This window comes from Gracilinanus agilis, chromosome 3 (genome assembly GCF_016433145.1).
Source record: "Gracilinanus agilis isolate LMUSP501 chromosome 3, AgileGrace, whole genome shotgun sequence".
Classification (NCBI taxonomy): Eukaryota; Metazoa; Chordata; class Mammalia; order Didelphimorphia; family Didelphidae; genus Gracilinanus; species Gracilinanus agilis.
This window is the reverse complement of record NC_058132.1, coordinates 462,578,949-462,592,375: the sequence shown is the minus strand read 5'-3', so window position 1 is coordinate 462,592,375 and position 13,427 is coordinate 462,578,949. Positions and strand designations below refer to the sequence as shown.

Sequence of the window (13,427 nt, the reverse complement as noted above, 5' to 3'; positions counted from 1 at the left end):
TAGAGGGCAGCTCTTTGAAATTCCATGCCCAGTGTGAGGATATCCCTGGTGACTTCCCTGACTATAATCTGGGTTGATGTTAGACTCTCAGATTTGCCCTTTCTGGGTAAGGTTATGTAGACCAGGGGCTTGAGATACTTTTTTCATTTCCTACTTTAAAAAATTCAGTAGCTGGGGATCCTAAAATATTTTGGCATCATGACATTAACAGGCTGGAAAGAGATGACAAAATGATTCTTTTGTAGACTGGAGCTAAATCCACGCAAGGAGGTCAAATTTGTTCAGAGAACTGGCAGTCTATGAAGAGTTTTAACAATTGCCCCTGGCTAACCAGACATCCACAGAAGGTGGACAGATGATTGATCAAAGATACTTCTCCCTCTGACAGAAATACAAGGGTTGCTATAGCAAATGACCTTGAGCTGATGCTGGTAGAGGAATCTTTAGTCTCTTAAAGTTCTTTTAAGGGGAAGATTGATAGCTTGGAAGATGCCATAGGCTCAGACTTCAGCATGTACTGTGGGAAGCCCCCACAATGTACTATGGGTAGCTGAGCCATAATGTCCTCCTTATCCCCTAGAATCAACCCCAATGACATTTCATTCTGGTCCTACCCTTCAAAAGGAGGATAATTGGAGGAAAGGCAGTCTGGTGGATCTGGAAATGGAAAACTTAAATCTAACTCTAACTCTAAGCCTGCCTATCTCTATTAAGTAGCTCTATTATTTAATAATTGTGTGCCTTGAGCAAGTCGTTTGTTATTTTGGGTTTCAACTTCCTCATGTTTAAAAGGAGGGCCAACATGATACATTGGAATCCACAGCTTTTGTGTGAAGCCCAGCTCAATCATTTAGTAGTTTGTATGGTGGTGTTCAGTCATTTTTAGTCATGTCTGACTGTGACCACATGGATCATAGCTATTCTCAGGACTTTTCTTAGCAAGGATTGTCAAGTAGTTTGCCATTTCCTTCTTTAGCAAATCCAATGGATCCCTTTGTCAGGAAATTAGAAGTTAAGTGTTTTGTCCAGGAGTTACACAGCTAGGAAGTGTCTGAGGCTAGATTTGAATTCAGGCCTTTCTGACTCCAGGCCCAGCATTCTAACCACTGAGCCATTTAGCTTCCAACTTTGTGTGACCTCAGGCAATTAACCTCTTAGTTTTTTCCCCTGAAAAATGATGAAGTTATATAATGACCTCTAAGACCTATTTCAACTCTAAATCTGATAGGATGGCCAGAAAAATCTCTCTGCTGCCTTCCAGTTTTAAATACTAAATTCCAATGTCTTTGAATTATTAAGAATTTTTTTCCAAATACTTATCTAAAAATCAATAACCTATAACTGCTACCTGTTGTTCTTGTTTTTGGTCCTCTTGAGTAAAATGAATCCCTTTTCCATGATATGGTCTTTTATATATTTGAAAATTATTATTATCTTCCCATTTTCTCTAGATTAAATTACCTCAAAACTCAATTATTTCTCATATGTTATATCATGGAATTCTTCGAGTTCTGCTTGCTCTCCTTTGGACATAGTACAACATTTTAACATTTCAACATTTACGGTTTTAGTGGTATGGACACTGATCTTGACTGCAACCAGTTTGTGACCTAGCAGATGGCCACTGAGACCAAAAAATTTAAATCCCAAGAATTCAACCCAGTGATTAACTTCACTGAATTGAGCCAATCTAACAGTCCTTCCTCATATATAAACTTTGTAGTTTAATAAGACTATGAGACAGAAATTATTTTTATTCTTTTTTCTTCCTTCTTTACCTTTTTCTTTCTCCTTTCTCTCTTCTCTCTCTTTCCCTCCCTATTTTCCTTTCCTCTCCTCTCCTTTCTTCTCCTTTCCTCTCTCTCTTCTCCTTTTCTCTCCTTTCCTTTCCTTTCCTTCCTTCCTCTCTTCTTTCAAGCCTTTACAGCTTAATAAGATTATGATGAGACAGAAATTACTTATATTCTTTCTTTTTTTCCTTCTTTGTACTTTTCTTTCTCTTTTCTCTCTTTCCTCCCCTTAATCTTCCTTCCTTCCTTTCTTTCTCTTATTCTCCAACCTGGCCAGTTCACCTCTCCTTAGGAACCTTGTGGCCATCTCATCATGGAAATTCACCATATTTATGCCAGATTTAGTGGGGTTGTTCTGGGGTGCAGTGTCAGATTCACTTGTCTAGAGTTTCTAGAATCTACCATTTTCCCCTATGTTGAAAAATTATTACAGTATTTTCCAGTCTTCTATCTTCAGTCACCTTGCCATTTCTCCATGATTCCTCAAACAATCCTATCTATAAGGTCTTAAAACACATAGGAAGGTATTATGGAGGAAATTTTAGGGAAGTAAAGAGGGATGTCAACATGTATTAAACCTTAAGAATACAGGTAAGTTAATGGGTATTTACCTAAGTCAATTTCAGGTATTGTAAACAAAATATAATTTCTTAAGCTCTACTAAATTTAGCTTCTTAAAAAAACAACACTAACCTTGTTTGGGCTAAACAAAAAGAGGATATTATTTGAAATTTCCCTTTAAAAAACATATAAATTCTCTCCCCATAGTTTGTGTCCCTTTTCTCATAGTCATCTATAACCTATAGGTTGTGAAAATGGGATTAATCCTACCCTGACCATTTTTAGATTTAATCACCAAAAGTGTAAACACCCCACTTACACTTGAGTTGGGGAGGTCTATGATCCAGTTGTGCAAAAGTGGGTGACAAATCAGAATCAACTGACTGCCCCCTGGGCAGTCTTAAGCAAAGCCTTTGTTGTGATTGGGACACATAAAATAGAAGAAATGCACAGGAAGCGACTCAAAAGAAGTGACTTTAAAAAGGAGTTACAACTTCATGTGGGACTTCTTCATTCTTCGGAGTTCAGTTTCAGTTGGAGACTGATGAAGAATCTGCTTTCTGGACCTGAGACCTTAGACTTGGTGAGACTGTTCTTAAATCTCTCTCTTTGAACTACCACATGGTGAGTGAAAAAGACTGACTCTTTCCTGAATTTTTCCTGAAGGGACTCTCCTTTTGAGAGAGGCTTCGTGACTTAAGCCTTTGCCTTATTAATCCCTGGGCCCTCGGTTCTTGGCTCAAGGCTAAGGCCCTTCCTGGTTGAGGACTAATTAGGCCTGCCTGGATTGAGCCAGGGGCCAGAGCAAATTACTTAGTATGCTAGGTTAGATATCTTACCCTATCTTCTCTCTGATTTTCTTACTTTCACTCTCTCTTCCTATTTGTAAATAAACTACCATAAAATCCATTCTGACTTGAGTCTTTCATTTGGAATTGAATCAATTCCTGGTGACCAAAACTCTTAATATTCAGGACAATCATAATTTTTACCTTTACAAGGTACCGCTGTTTTCTCAAATACTACCTTGTATGCATTTTGTATTTACTTATCTGTATATCTACTGCTTCTCCCAAAAGAATTTAAGCTCCTTGAGGGTTGGGGCCAATTTGTTTTTGTCTTTGCAACCTCAGTAAGGTGGCAAAGTGGATAGAGAATAGGCTTGGAGTCAGAGAAGCCTGAGTTCAAATATGGGTTCAGATACTAGCTGTGGGACCCAGGGTAAGTCACTTTACCTCTGTTTGTCTCAGTTTCTTCAATTATAAAATGAGGATGAAATAAAATAATAGCATCTACCTTCCAGAGTTGTTATGAGTCTCAAATGAGACAGTGCTGAGCCTATATGAATGTTTATTCTCTTCCCCTTTATCACCTAGCTTAGTATCTGACATAATAGGTCTTTGACAAAAGCTTGTTGATGATGAACAACATGAGTCAAAGTATCCATGTAATTCTGATATGAAAGTCAATTGGAAACAGCAACGAAGAGTTATTTTTTACTTCTTACCTGTCTTACTCTCTTTTTTGAGCTCCCAACTCGGAATATTCCCACTGTCTGGAGACCTGAAAAAAATACATAAAGCACATAACCCTATTTCATTGTTTCATATTCTTTTAAACCAAACAAAAACACAAGAGAATATCTTTTAAAAAATCAGTCTAAGTAACTAAAGAAGGTGGGATGGAGATACTCTGTAGTAGGCAACCAAAGTACAGAAATACCTCATTTTTCTACGTGGAATAGAGGAGATATTGCTCAACATAAGCCAACCTCCCAACTTTATCAAAACCTTTAAACATTTTAATGGAAATATATCTTAAATGCTTTAATGTTTCTTTGTATGCTTAAACAAGTCATGGGAAACTTTTTATTTCTCAATGCCATCATTATGGCCACCCAGTATTTGTTGGCTTTTGTCTTGTCCTTCATGGTCAGGGAATCAGTTATCTTTTTTCTTCTGCCCTTCAGAGAAAGCTTCTCCCATAGTCTAGCTTAGCCTTAAAAAAAAAAACCAAACAACATTTTTTTTACATTTTTTATACTAGCTCCATTTGGGCCAAACATCAGGAGGTCATTATTTAAAATTTCCTCTTTAAAAAAAATTGATGGGCAACTAGGTGTCACAGTGGAGAGAGTACAGGATTTGAAATAAAGTAGACTCATCTTTCTGAATTCAAATTCGGCCTCAGACATTTACTAGCTATGTGACTCTGGGCAAGACACTTAACCTATTTGCGTTAAAAACAAAAACAAGAAACTTATTTTGAGGGGCAACTAGGTGACTCTGGGCAGGACATTTAGCCTGTCAGGTGCCCAGGAAACTTGCTTCAGACCATTCTTCAGAAAGCATTGATCTGCATTGATAAAGGGAGTTTACTCGTCAAAAGCACTAAAACCATTGCTCCAGAATTAAACTTATGATTAAGAGTTTGGTTATTTTATTTCTCTACTTTATCAAGTTAGAAGTTAGGAAGACATCTTCATGAGTTCAAATCTGGCCTCAGAAACTGGCTCTGTGACCTTGGACAAGTCACTTACCCCTGTTTATCTGCAAAATGAGATGGAGAAGGGAATGGCAAACCCCTCAAGTATCTCTGCCAAGAAAATCCCAAATAGGGACACGAAGAATCAGGCACAACTGAACAACAATAAAACCCATTTCTTGAAATGTATGTAAATACAGATATGTATATATAATTTATAGTTATCTTTTTCTCTTTCAATTTTCTGTGCTACTACTCTTTTCTGTTTTAGTTAAAAAAAAAAAAAAAGCTAAAAACAATGCCTCTAACTCAGCCAGAAAAATAGAAGTAGTTGGGAACACAAGACTAGAGAATTGGAAACTGAATATAAAAACTATGGTGTCATATACTTTGGCTCTCTTTTCTCTTTGTTTTCCACTAAATTTTGTGTTTGGGGAATACAGAGTTTATTATTTGAAGGCAGGAAAGATATGTGGCCTGCAACTTCGAAGATATTTCATAAAATGTTTATGGTATTTGGTATTTGGTATCTCAGCTAGGATAGATACTGAAAGCATTTAAAAATAAATGGAGAGGAGGCAGCTACATGGTTGAGTGGATACAGAGCAAAGCCCAGAGATGGGAGGTCCTGGGTTCAAATATGGTTTCAGATACTTCCTAGCTATGTGACCTTGGGCAAATCATTTAACCTCCATTTCCTAGCTCTTACTACTCTTCTGCCTTACAACCAGTATATAGTTTTAATTCTAAGATGGAAGGTAAGGGTTTAAAAAAAATAAATTGAGAAGGGTTGGCATTTACCAGTGGGGCTGTTAGAAATTTTACAAATTAATTTGTGGGAGTACTTAAGTATTTTTGATACCCATTTGAAAGATTTTTAAGTCACCCTTTATTTTGAAAATATATTCAGTGGCTCTTTACTTGAATTAATGGTGGAGAAATTTGAGTGAGGATTAAAGGATGGAGACAGGTGGTATATTATTTTGGACTGCAGACCACTTGTACAGGAGGAATGTGGAGTTTGGGAAACAGATTACAAACTTGGCAGAGAAGAATGATATTATAGTAACAAATAACTTTTAACTATCCAAGCAACTCCTAGAGCTGTCTCATAGCCAATGGCAGAGTAACTAAGAAATTTGCAACTTGCTTTAAGGACAATTTTATCCTTCAAAAGGTGGAGAGACTGATGAGGGAATTGGGATATTGGACTTAATTCTAACTAATAAGAAAAAAAAAAGTGGTTGCTGAAATAGAAATGGCCTACACCTTGGAGGCAAGGGAATGTTTCATCAAGAAGTTTGTAATATAGAAAGAAAGGAAAATTGGGGAGCATCCTACATTTTGGAAGAACAAATTTAAAAAGATTTAGGGAAATGATAGGGAGGATTTGGCTGTCTTTGTATACCCAGCACTGGCACATAAATATTTATTGAAATGAAGAGAATTAATTAACATGTACTAAGCCACTAGGTTCTTCAGATTATTTTAGAAATAGATATTATTTGAGAGACAAATAAAAAATATACAGGATAGTCAAATCCTTCAACTGCTATTTTCATTTTGTATAAACATTTAATGTTATATTTTAGTGAAATGGTTGAGTTTCATTAGTATAGCCAATATATTTTATAAAGACATGTTTTGCATGATCTCTAATATAATAAGAGGATGCAAAAATATTGAAATCATCTACGGAAACATTTATTTTCTTCTAAAATTTGAGGGGTGTATATGTATATTTAAAATACATCTATAGTAAATATCTATCCAATCATACTAATAAGGGGAAGAATCAATCAAGCCAAATGAAAAGCTTTAAAAATTAATCTCCTTTTTAAGAAATACAAATATATTCCATTTAATTACTTATGATAAGAAAATTATATATTTAACACAAATTGTTATCCAGAAGTTCATCAACAAATGCTTGCATAAGTCTGAATGATATCTGAGTAGCATACCAATTTATTTTGTGTATACCAACTAGTTTACTTTGAAATGTGGGCCACCTTTTTAAATTGTTCAGAAAAACGAAACAAAACATTTCTTCACATTGGTAAAGTTTCTTCAGAACAAAATATCTAAGCTAGAGTTTGTTTGGATTATCTCAAGTTTCAGACCAGCCTACGTTGCATGAACAGAGTTCTCATATGGATGCTGCTTGTCTTTTCTTTATCTGATATCTTTGACATGGTAGGTCACTTACCATGTTTTTCTAAATGCTGGCAGCAGCTGTCCACAAGTCTGGGAACCTGTCTGTAAATAGGATTGAGACTCAGTTTCTTATCTCTTGCTTTTTCTTTTTTGTTTTGAATCTCAGCTGGCAAAGACAGTTGTAATGCTTCTAGTAGTCGAGACTGATTGTCATCAAGATCTGTAATAGAGTCCACAGACATTGCACCCTGTAAAATACACACACACATATACAATCAGTACAGATGGAAAAAGAAAAACAATTACCCTTTAGGTCACATCAAGTAAATATTTTTGCTTATGACTGTTAATATACAAATTGAAATAACTCTGCTTGATTTAATTAGGTTGTTTGTATATTATAGTAATATAAAGGAAAATGCTGTCTTAAAGACCTTTGGAAAAAGTCACTAACCCACCACAAAGAAGGGATAGAGAGATAAAGTCATGCTAATTGCTATTTCAACAAGAGACCGTGTTTTTCCAAAGGGAGAAGAGATGAGAAAGTGCAATTAAAGCATTTTGATTTGCCCTTCAAATTTAAGAAAGTAAATCAACAAATAGAATCAAGTCAAAGAGGTCTTATGAGACATCCAAGAAGTTATATTCTTCCCTAAGTTAAATTTTAAAAAGCAATAGTGGCATGAGAACAATTCCTTAAAATTGAAAGAAAAATGAGGTCTAATATATCCTTTCATATCTTCTCATATCCTCTTTAAGTAAGAGTATGTTAAGTATAGGGACAGCTAGGTGGTTCCATGATGCAAAGAGAACTGGACTTGGAGTCAGGAAGATCGGAATTAGAATCTAACCTCAGACATTTACTAGCTGTGTGACCTTGAGTAAGTCACTTAACCTGTTTATCTCAGTTTCCTCATCTGTACAAATAGGGATAATAATGGCACCTACCTTCCAGGGTTGTTGTGAGATCAAGGAGGTAATGTTTATGAAGTGCTTAGCCTAGTGGCTGGCATTAGTAGGTGTGATATATGTGATATAATGTTAGTTATGATGATGATGATGTGATTTAGTGGGTCTCAGGAGAATCTGTACCTATATATTTATTGCCGATGGGTGCTTAATTAGGTACATGAAATATAATGAGTAGAATACTGGATAGAGCGCTGAGTAGAGTGAAGGACTAAAAACCAGGGATAAGCTCATCCATTTGTCCTGAAACCAATGAATTAGAACAAAGATATCACACAAGCAACCCTTGGGCCACATATATATGGCCCACAACACTCCTTTGTGCTTGGATCAGATTTAAATAGAATTGGAAAATATTTAACAAAGTAAATAAAAATATAATAACACATAAATAAAGTTAATATGTTGTTTTTAAGTCAATATAGGGATCTGAACATATGGTTTATTGGCCTCTTTTTCTATCTGAATTTGATCACCACAAAATTAGAAAATACATAAGAGAAATTATGCTGTTGACTCAAATGACTAGAACGTTCTGGATGTGCTTATTACCTAACTTAGTTAATTATCAACAAGGTTTGTTGTAAAATCTTCTTGAATTAACAAAATATTTATAATTATTTATAGCAAAACTGAATGGGGGGGAATCACAAAAAACTTTTCTCTAGGTAAATAAGAATTGCCGTTATTTCCATTATTAAAAAATGCAACCAAGATTTCATTCTATATTGAAGTACCAATAATATTAGACAATTAGACTGAACTTTATACCTGACAAAGTGCTTTTCTCATAATTGCTCTATTATCCCCATTTAAAAAAAATTAAGAAAGGGTACATAGAGAATAAAAATCTCAGATAAAACTTGAATTCTGGTTTCCTGAATCCAAATCCTAATTGAGAAGATGGAAAACTATTGGATTCAGTTAAAAGACTAGAAATAGCTATTTATTATGGTTAGCAAGTTACATGACTTCCTTGGGTCTCAATTTCTTAATCAGAAATTTGAAGAAACTGGATTAGAGGATCTTTATGGACCTTTTCAACACTGGCCTCTCTGTTCCCATGATCTATGATCCAGGAGGTCTCTTTCCAATTAAATTATGCTATAGGTACAAGTGCTAACATTTTAGATGCCAGGGGGGAATGCATATGGTTCTTCAATTTACTAAATCTTTAGACATGTGGTATGTAGGCATCAAAGAAGAATAAAGATGAGCTTACCCTCCTCCTGGCCCGGGGAGCAGGTTCTGGAGTATTAGGGGATGTTGACTCATTTGGTGTTTCTGAGGTTGAGCTAAGAGATGAGTTACTGCTTGAGAGTTCTTTGTTTTGTTTCTTGCTTCCAAAAGGTAAAAGGGAAGCCACAAAATCAGATGCATCTTTTTGCTCCTCTCTCTGAGAGTCCTGCTTTAGTTTGTAGGCCCGATCATTAGCAATGACTTGGGATAATGGCATTCCAAATGCCTGGGGTATAAATTCTGGAATTAAAGAAGAAGATTTCACTGTAAAAACAAAAACCAAATATACATCAATTCTTTTATTTCAGAGCAACTTTTCCAAGGCAGAAAAATTCAAATGAAGACTCAGAAGACACTAATTTGTCTTCTGTGATTCATCTGTGAAGCTTTCGCCAACTGATCCTCTTCACCAAAGGTGTTTCCTCCTCCCTCAAATTTTCTTAATTCTTTTAAATTTCTCTGTTGGCCCTTATACCATTCTGCTTCTGTATATAATATATTCTTTTACCACATTCCCTATTAGAATTCTAGTTTCTTTTATGAGAAGGACTATTTTGTCTTTATAGTTTCCTTACCTAGGAGAACACTTTGCACATAGTAGGTACTTAATGTCTGATGAATTCAATTTGATCTCTATTAATGAACTATTGCATAAAGTTTATAAATTATGCATCTTATATATCCCATAGACCCTCTAGGCAGAGATGTCCAGGAACTAACAAATACTGATACATTTTTATGATGATATGTAGTTTCTACCATGTATTGTGCCTTCTAATTCTCATCTTGAAAAAAATTATAATATAAGATTTCTTAATAATCTACAAGGCTTTAGCTTCTTTCATTTTATTTCTACTAATTCTATTTCTTATATTTGTGGGTTTTTCTTGCAACCACTTTCTCAATGAGGTCACTAGATATCCGAATATTACTATTTTTAACTTATTTTTTTCAGTTACATATAGAAACAATTTTTGACAATTGTTTTCAGACATTTTAGGATTCATTTTCTCCCTCTCTCCCCACTGTCCCCCTTCCAAGGTGGTAATATAGTTTGATATGGCTTCATGTAATACATATTTCCATATTGCTCATGTCAAGCATCACACATACAGTAAAAAACTCATGAAGGACATAAAGTAGAAGATAGCATGCTTTGATCTTTCAAACTCCAACAGTTCCTTCTTTGGCTGTGGAGAGCATTTTTTTTTATCATGAATCCCTTGTGGTTATCTTGGAAATTTGCTGATAATGGTTTAGTTCTTCGCAATTGATTATTGTATAATATTTCTATTAATGGATACAGTATTCTTCTGGATCAGCTCATTTTACTTTGCATCAATTCACAGAAGTCTTTCCAGGTTTTTCTGAATTTAATCTGTTTATTATTTCTTATGGTACAATAATTTATCACATTCTTAAAATTAGAATTTTGTTAGGTCCTCACACTTGCACTTATTATGAGTGCATAAAGAGGATCAAATGTCCCAAGAAATGGCAATATATTTACTATGGAAGGACAATGAAAACAACTTCCCTAACTCCTTCATTTGCCTCTCTCAGAAAAACCTGTTAGCTATCTCTTCACTAATCTGCTATTTCTTTGCACTCTGGTAGTTCTGATGCATTGGTGGCAATATAAGAAGATGAGCCATGTTGATGTTATGCAATTGTCCCAGTAGTGTATAAAGTTTCATGTTAAGAATATTAACAATTGAATGATTTATAGATGCTGTGTGAACTGTGTGATCCTTAGCATCCTCTGTCCTTTTTTTCAGTCACTGGCTTTGTTTCTCACAGGACTGAGGGACACTTTGTATTTTCATTTGTTTCATGGGTCACGATGGCCCTTCCAAATTTGAAAAAAAAATTAGATGCCAACTTCTCTGAACTTAAGTAGGCCATTCCTACAACAATAAGTTAGTCAGTCAATGAACATTTAACATCTACTATATATGCCAGGCACAGAGCTAAGTACAGAGGATGTTAAAGACAGCAAAAGATAGTTTTTAAGGGGACAACTAGGTGGCTCAATGGATAGAGAGTCAGATCTAGAGTTGGGAGGTCTTGGGTCCAATTTTGCCCTTGGGTCACTTTATAGCTGTGTGACCCTGGGCAAGCCACTTAACATCCATTGCCTAGTCCTTACTAGCTACCCTAGTAACCTCATTTTCACTTAAATTTGGCAGCTATAGTATACATTCCAAATTATGGGTAGTAGAGAAAAAAATGAGAGGTGTGTGTAAATTTGTACCAAACAAGGTGGTTCACTGATCTTGTTCACTCTACCATTGTAAAGACATCCCTGTGCATTTATGGTACATTTTCATTGTTTTTAAAACTAATTTTTGTGTTTCAATTACATACTCATGGTGTAGTGAAAGTGATGCTGAGACCCCATCATTCTCTATGTTGACTGACAGCAGTGACTAAAGTCCTAGCAACTTCTCCTTTGGTTTTCAGAGGGTGACCAAGGAAGAGAGTTATGTATGGTATAATGCCCTCACACCACCATTTAACACACTGAATGGTAATATTTAGGTTAAAAATGTTTTGGTTTTAAGAATTTTATTTTTGTATAGTATTTAAGGTACTATAGATTTCACATGTTATTAAAATTGTCAGGAGTCATTTTTTTAATGAGATGGTAGCACAAAAAGTCACAGAATTCTAGGGAATCAGTGAGAAAAATGTTTTGCATGTTAACATTTTTATTTTGTGTACTGCATTTTATGGATTATTTCATGCTTACTATGTTAGGAAAAGTACATGATATAAGAATACATTGTGTAATAAAGAATTGTATGCAGAAAAGTATATTTTCCAGCAATCTCTAGTGAAAGATTACTTACTAATGGGGAAAAATATATATGTATAGAAGAGGAATGGACCTTTGCTGAGCCATGACAGGGAAACAATATCTATCTGCAGGTCAGTCTCCTAAGTAATCAATCTATAAGTTTGATTTAAATCCAAAGAAAATAGAATAAAATCCTGAAAAAATAGCAATAATCTTTGATTTTTAGGTTTGGAGGAAACTCTTTGATTTACATAAATGGTAAGTATCTCGCCTAAAACCCAAATCATGAAAACTGTAACAAAATCTTTTTTTCTTTTTCTTTTTTTTTTTTTAACCCTTGTACTTTGGTGTATTGTCTCATAGGTGGAAGATTGGTAAGGGTGGGCAATGGGGGTCAAGTGACTTGCCCAGGGTCACACAGCTGGGAAGTGGCTGAGGCCGGGTTTGAACCTAGGACCTCCTGTCTCTAGGCCTGACTCTCACTCCCCTGAGCTACCCAGCTGCCCCCGTGTAACAAAATCTTTTTCAAATTAATTGATTTCATTTGTCATCTTATTAAGAATTAATAAAGTATCTATGTTCTGCCCTATGTTAGATTCTGTAAGCAACATAGAAAAATAAAATAAGGTCCATAATCTTAAGAATTGTATAAGCAAGTAGGATAGAGAATATATGAAACATACACTTGTTCAGTTATTTCAATAGTCTCTGACTCTTTGTGACCCCATTTTTGGGTTTTCTTGGCAGAGATTTTAGAATAGTTTCTCATTTCCTTATCCATTTCATTTTACAGATGATGAATCCAAGGGAAGCATGGTGAAGTGACATTTCCAGGGTCACACAGAGAGTACATGTCTACAGCCAATTTGAACTCAGGAAGATGAGTTTTCCTGTTCATTCCTCTTACTCAACCACTGTGCCACCTAACTGCTCTAAAACATACATTAAACAATCAAAAGTCAGAAGATCTGGGATCAAATCCCATCTCTGATTTGAACTACCTGTGAGACCTTGGGCAAGTCTTGTAAACCTTCTTGTTCCTCAGTTTCCTCATTTGTAAAAAGAAGGGGTTAGCTTAAGTGGTTTCTGAAGTTCAACTCTTGATCTGGGATGCCATGAAAAGATATAATATAGTCATAATTAAGAGCTAAGTCGTGTAGTTTAAGAAATTTAGAAGTTTGGCAGAAAAATTGCCTTTGAGTAACATTTTGAAATATAGGTAAATTTTGAGACTTTTTTAGGTGAAGAGGAAAAGAGAGGGTAGTCTAGTAAGGACAGGAATAAAAGTAGGAATGAGTATTTATATGGGCAGCTAGGTGGCACAGTAGATAAAGTGTCAAGCCTGGAGTCAGGAAGGTGAGACTTCCTGAGTTCAAATCTAACCTCAAACACTTAACTAGCTGTGCAACCCTGAGCAAGTCAGTTAA

At 35.3% G+C, this 13,427-nt stretch overlaps 1 protein-coding gene across 3 annotated transcripts in view; it reads right to left on the bottom strand.

Moving 5' to 3' along the window:
- Nucleotides 1–13,427, bottom strand: part of ARHGAP6 (Rho GTPase activating protein 6) — a 675,366-nt gene that overhangs the window by 43,305 nt on the left and 618,634 nt on the right. For all 3 annotated transcript variants that reach the window (XM_044670378.1, XM_044670379.1, XM_044670380.1), the window contains exons 4-6: nucleotides 9,184–9,440; nucleotides 7,045–7,240; nucleotides 3,859–3,914 (exon numbers count right to left, since the gene is read on the bottom strand). In XM_044670378.1, coding sequence (XP_044526313.1) covers nucleotides 3,859–3,914; nucleotides 7,045–7,240; nucleotides 9,184–9,440 — 509 coding nt within the window. The remainder of the gene's footprint in view (nucleotides 1–3,858; nucleotides 3,915–7,044; nucleotides 7,241–9,183; nucleotides 9,441–13,427) is intronic.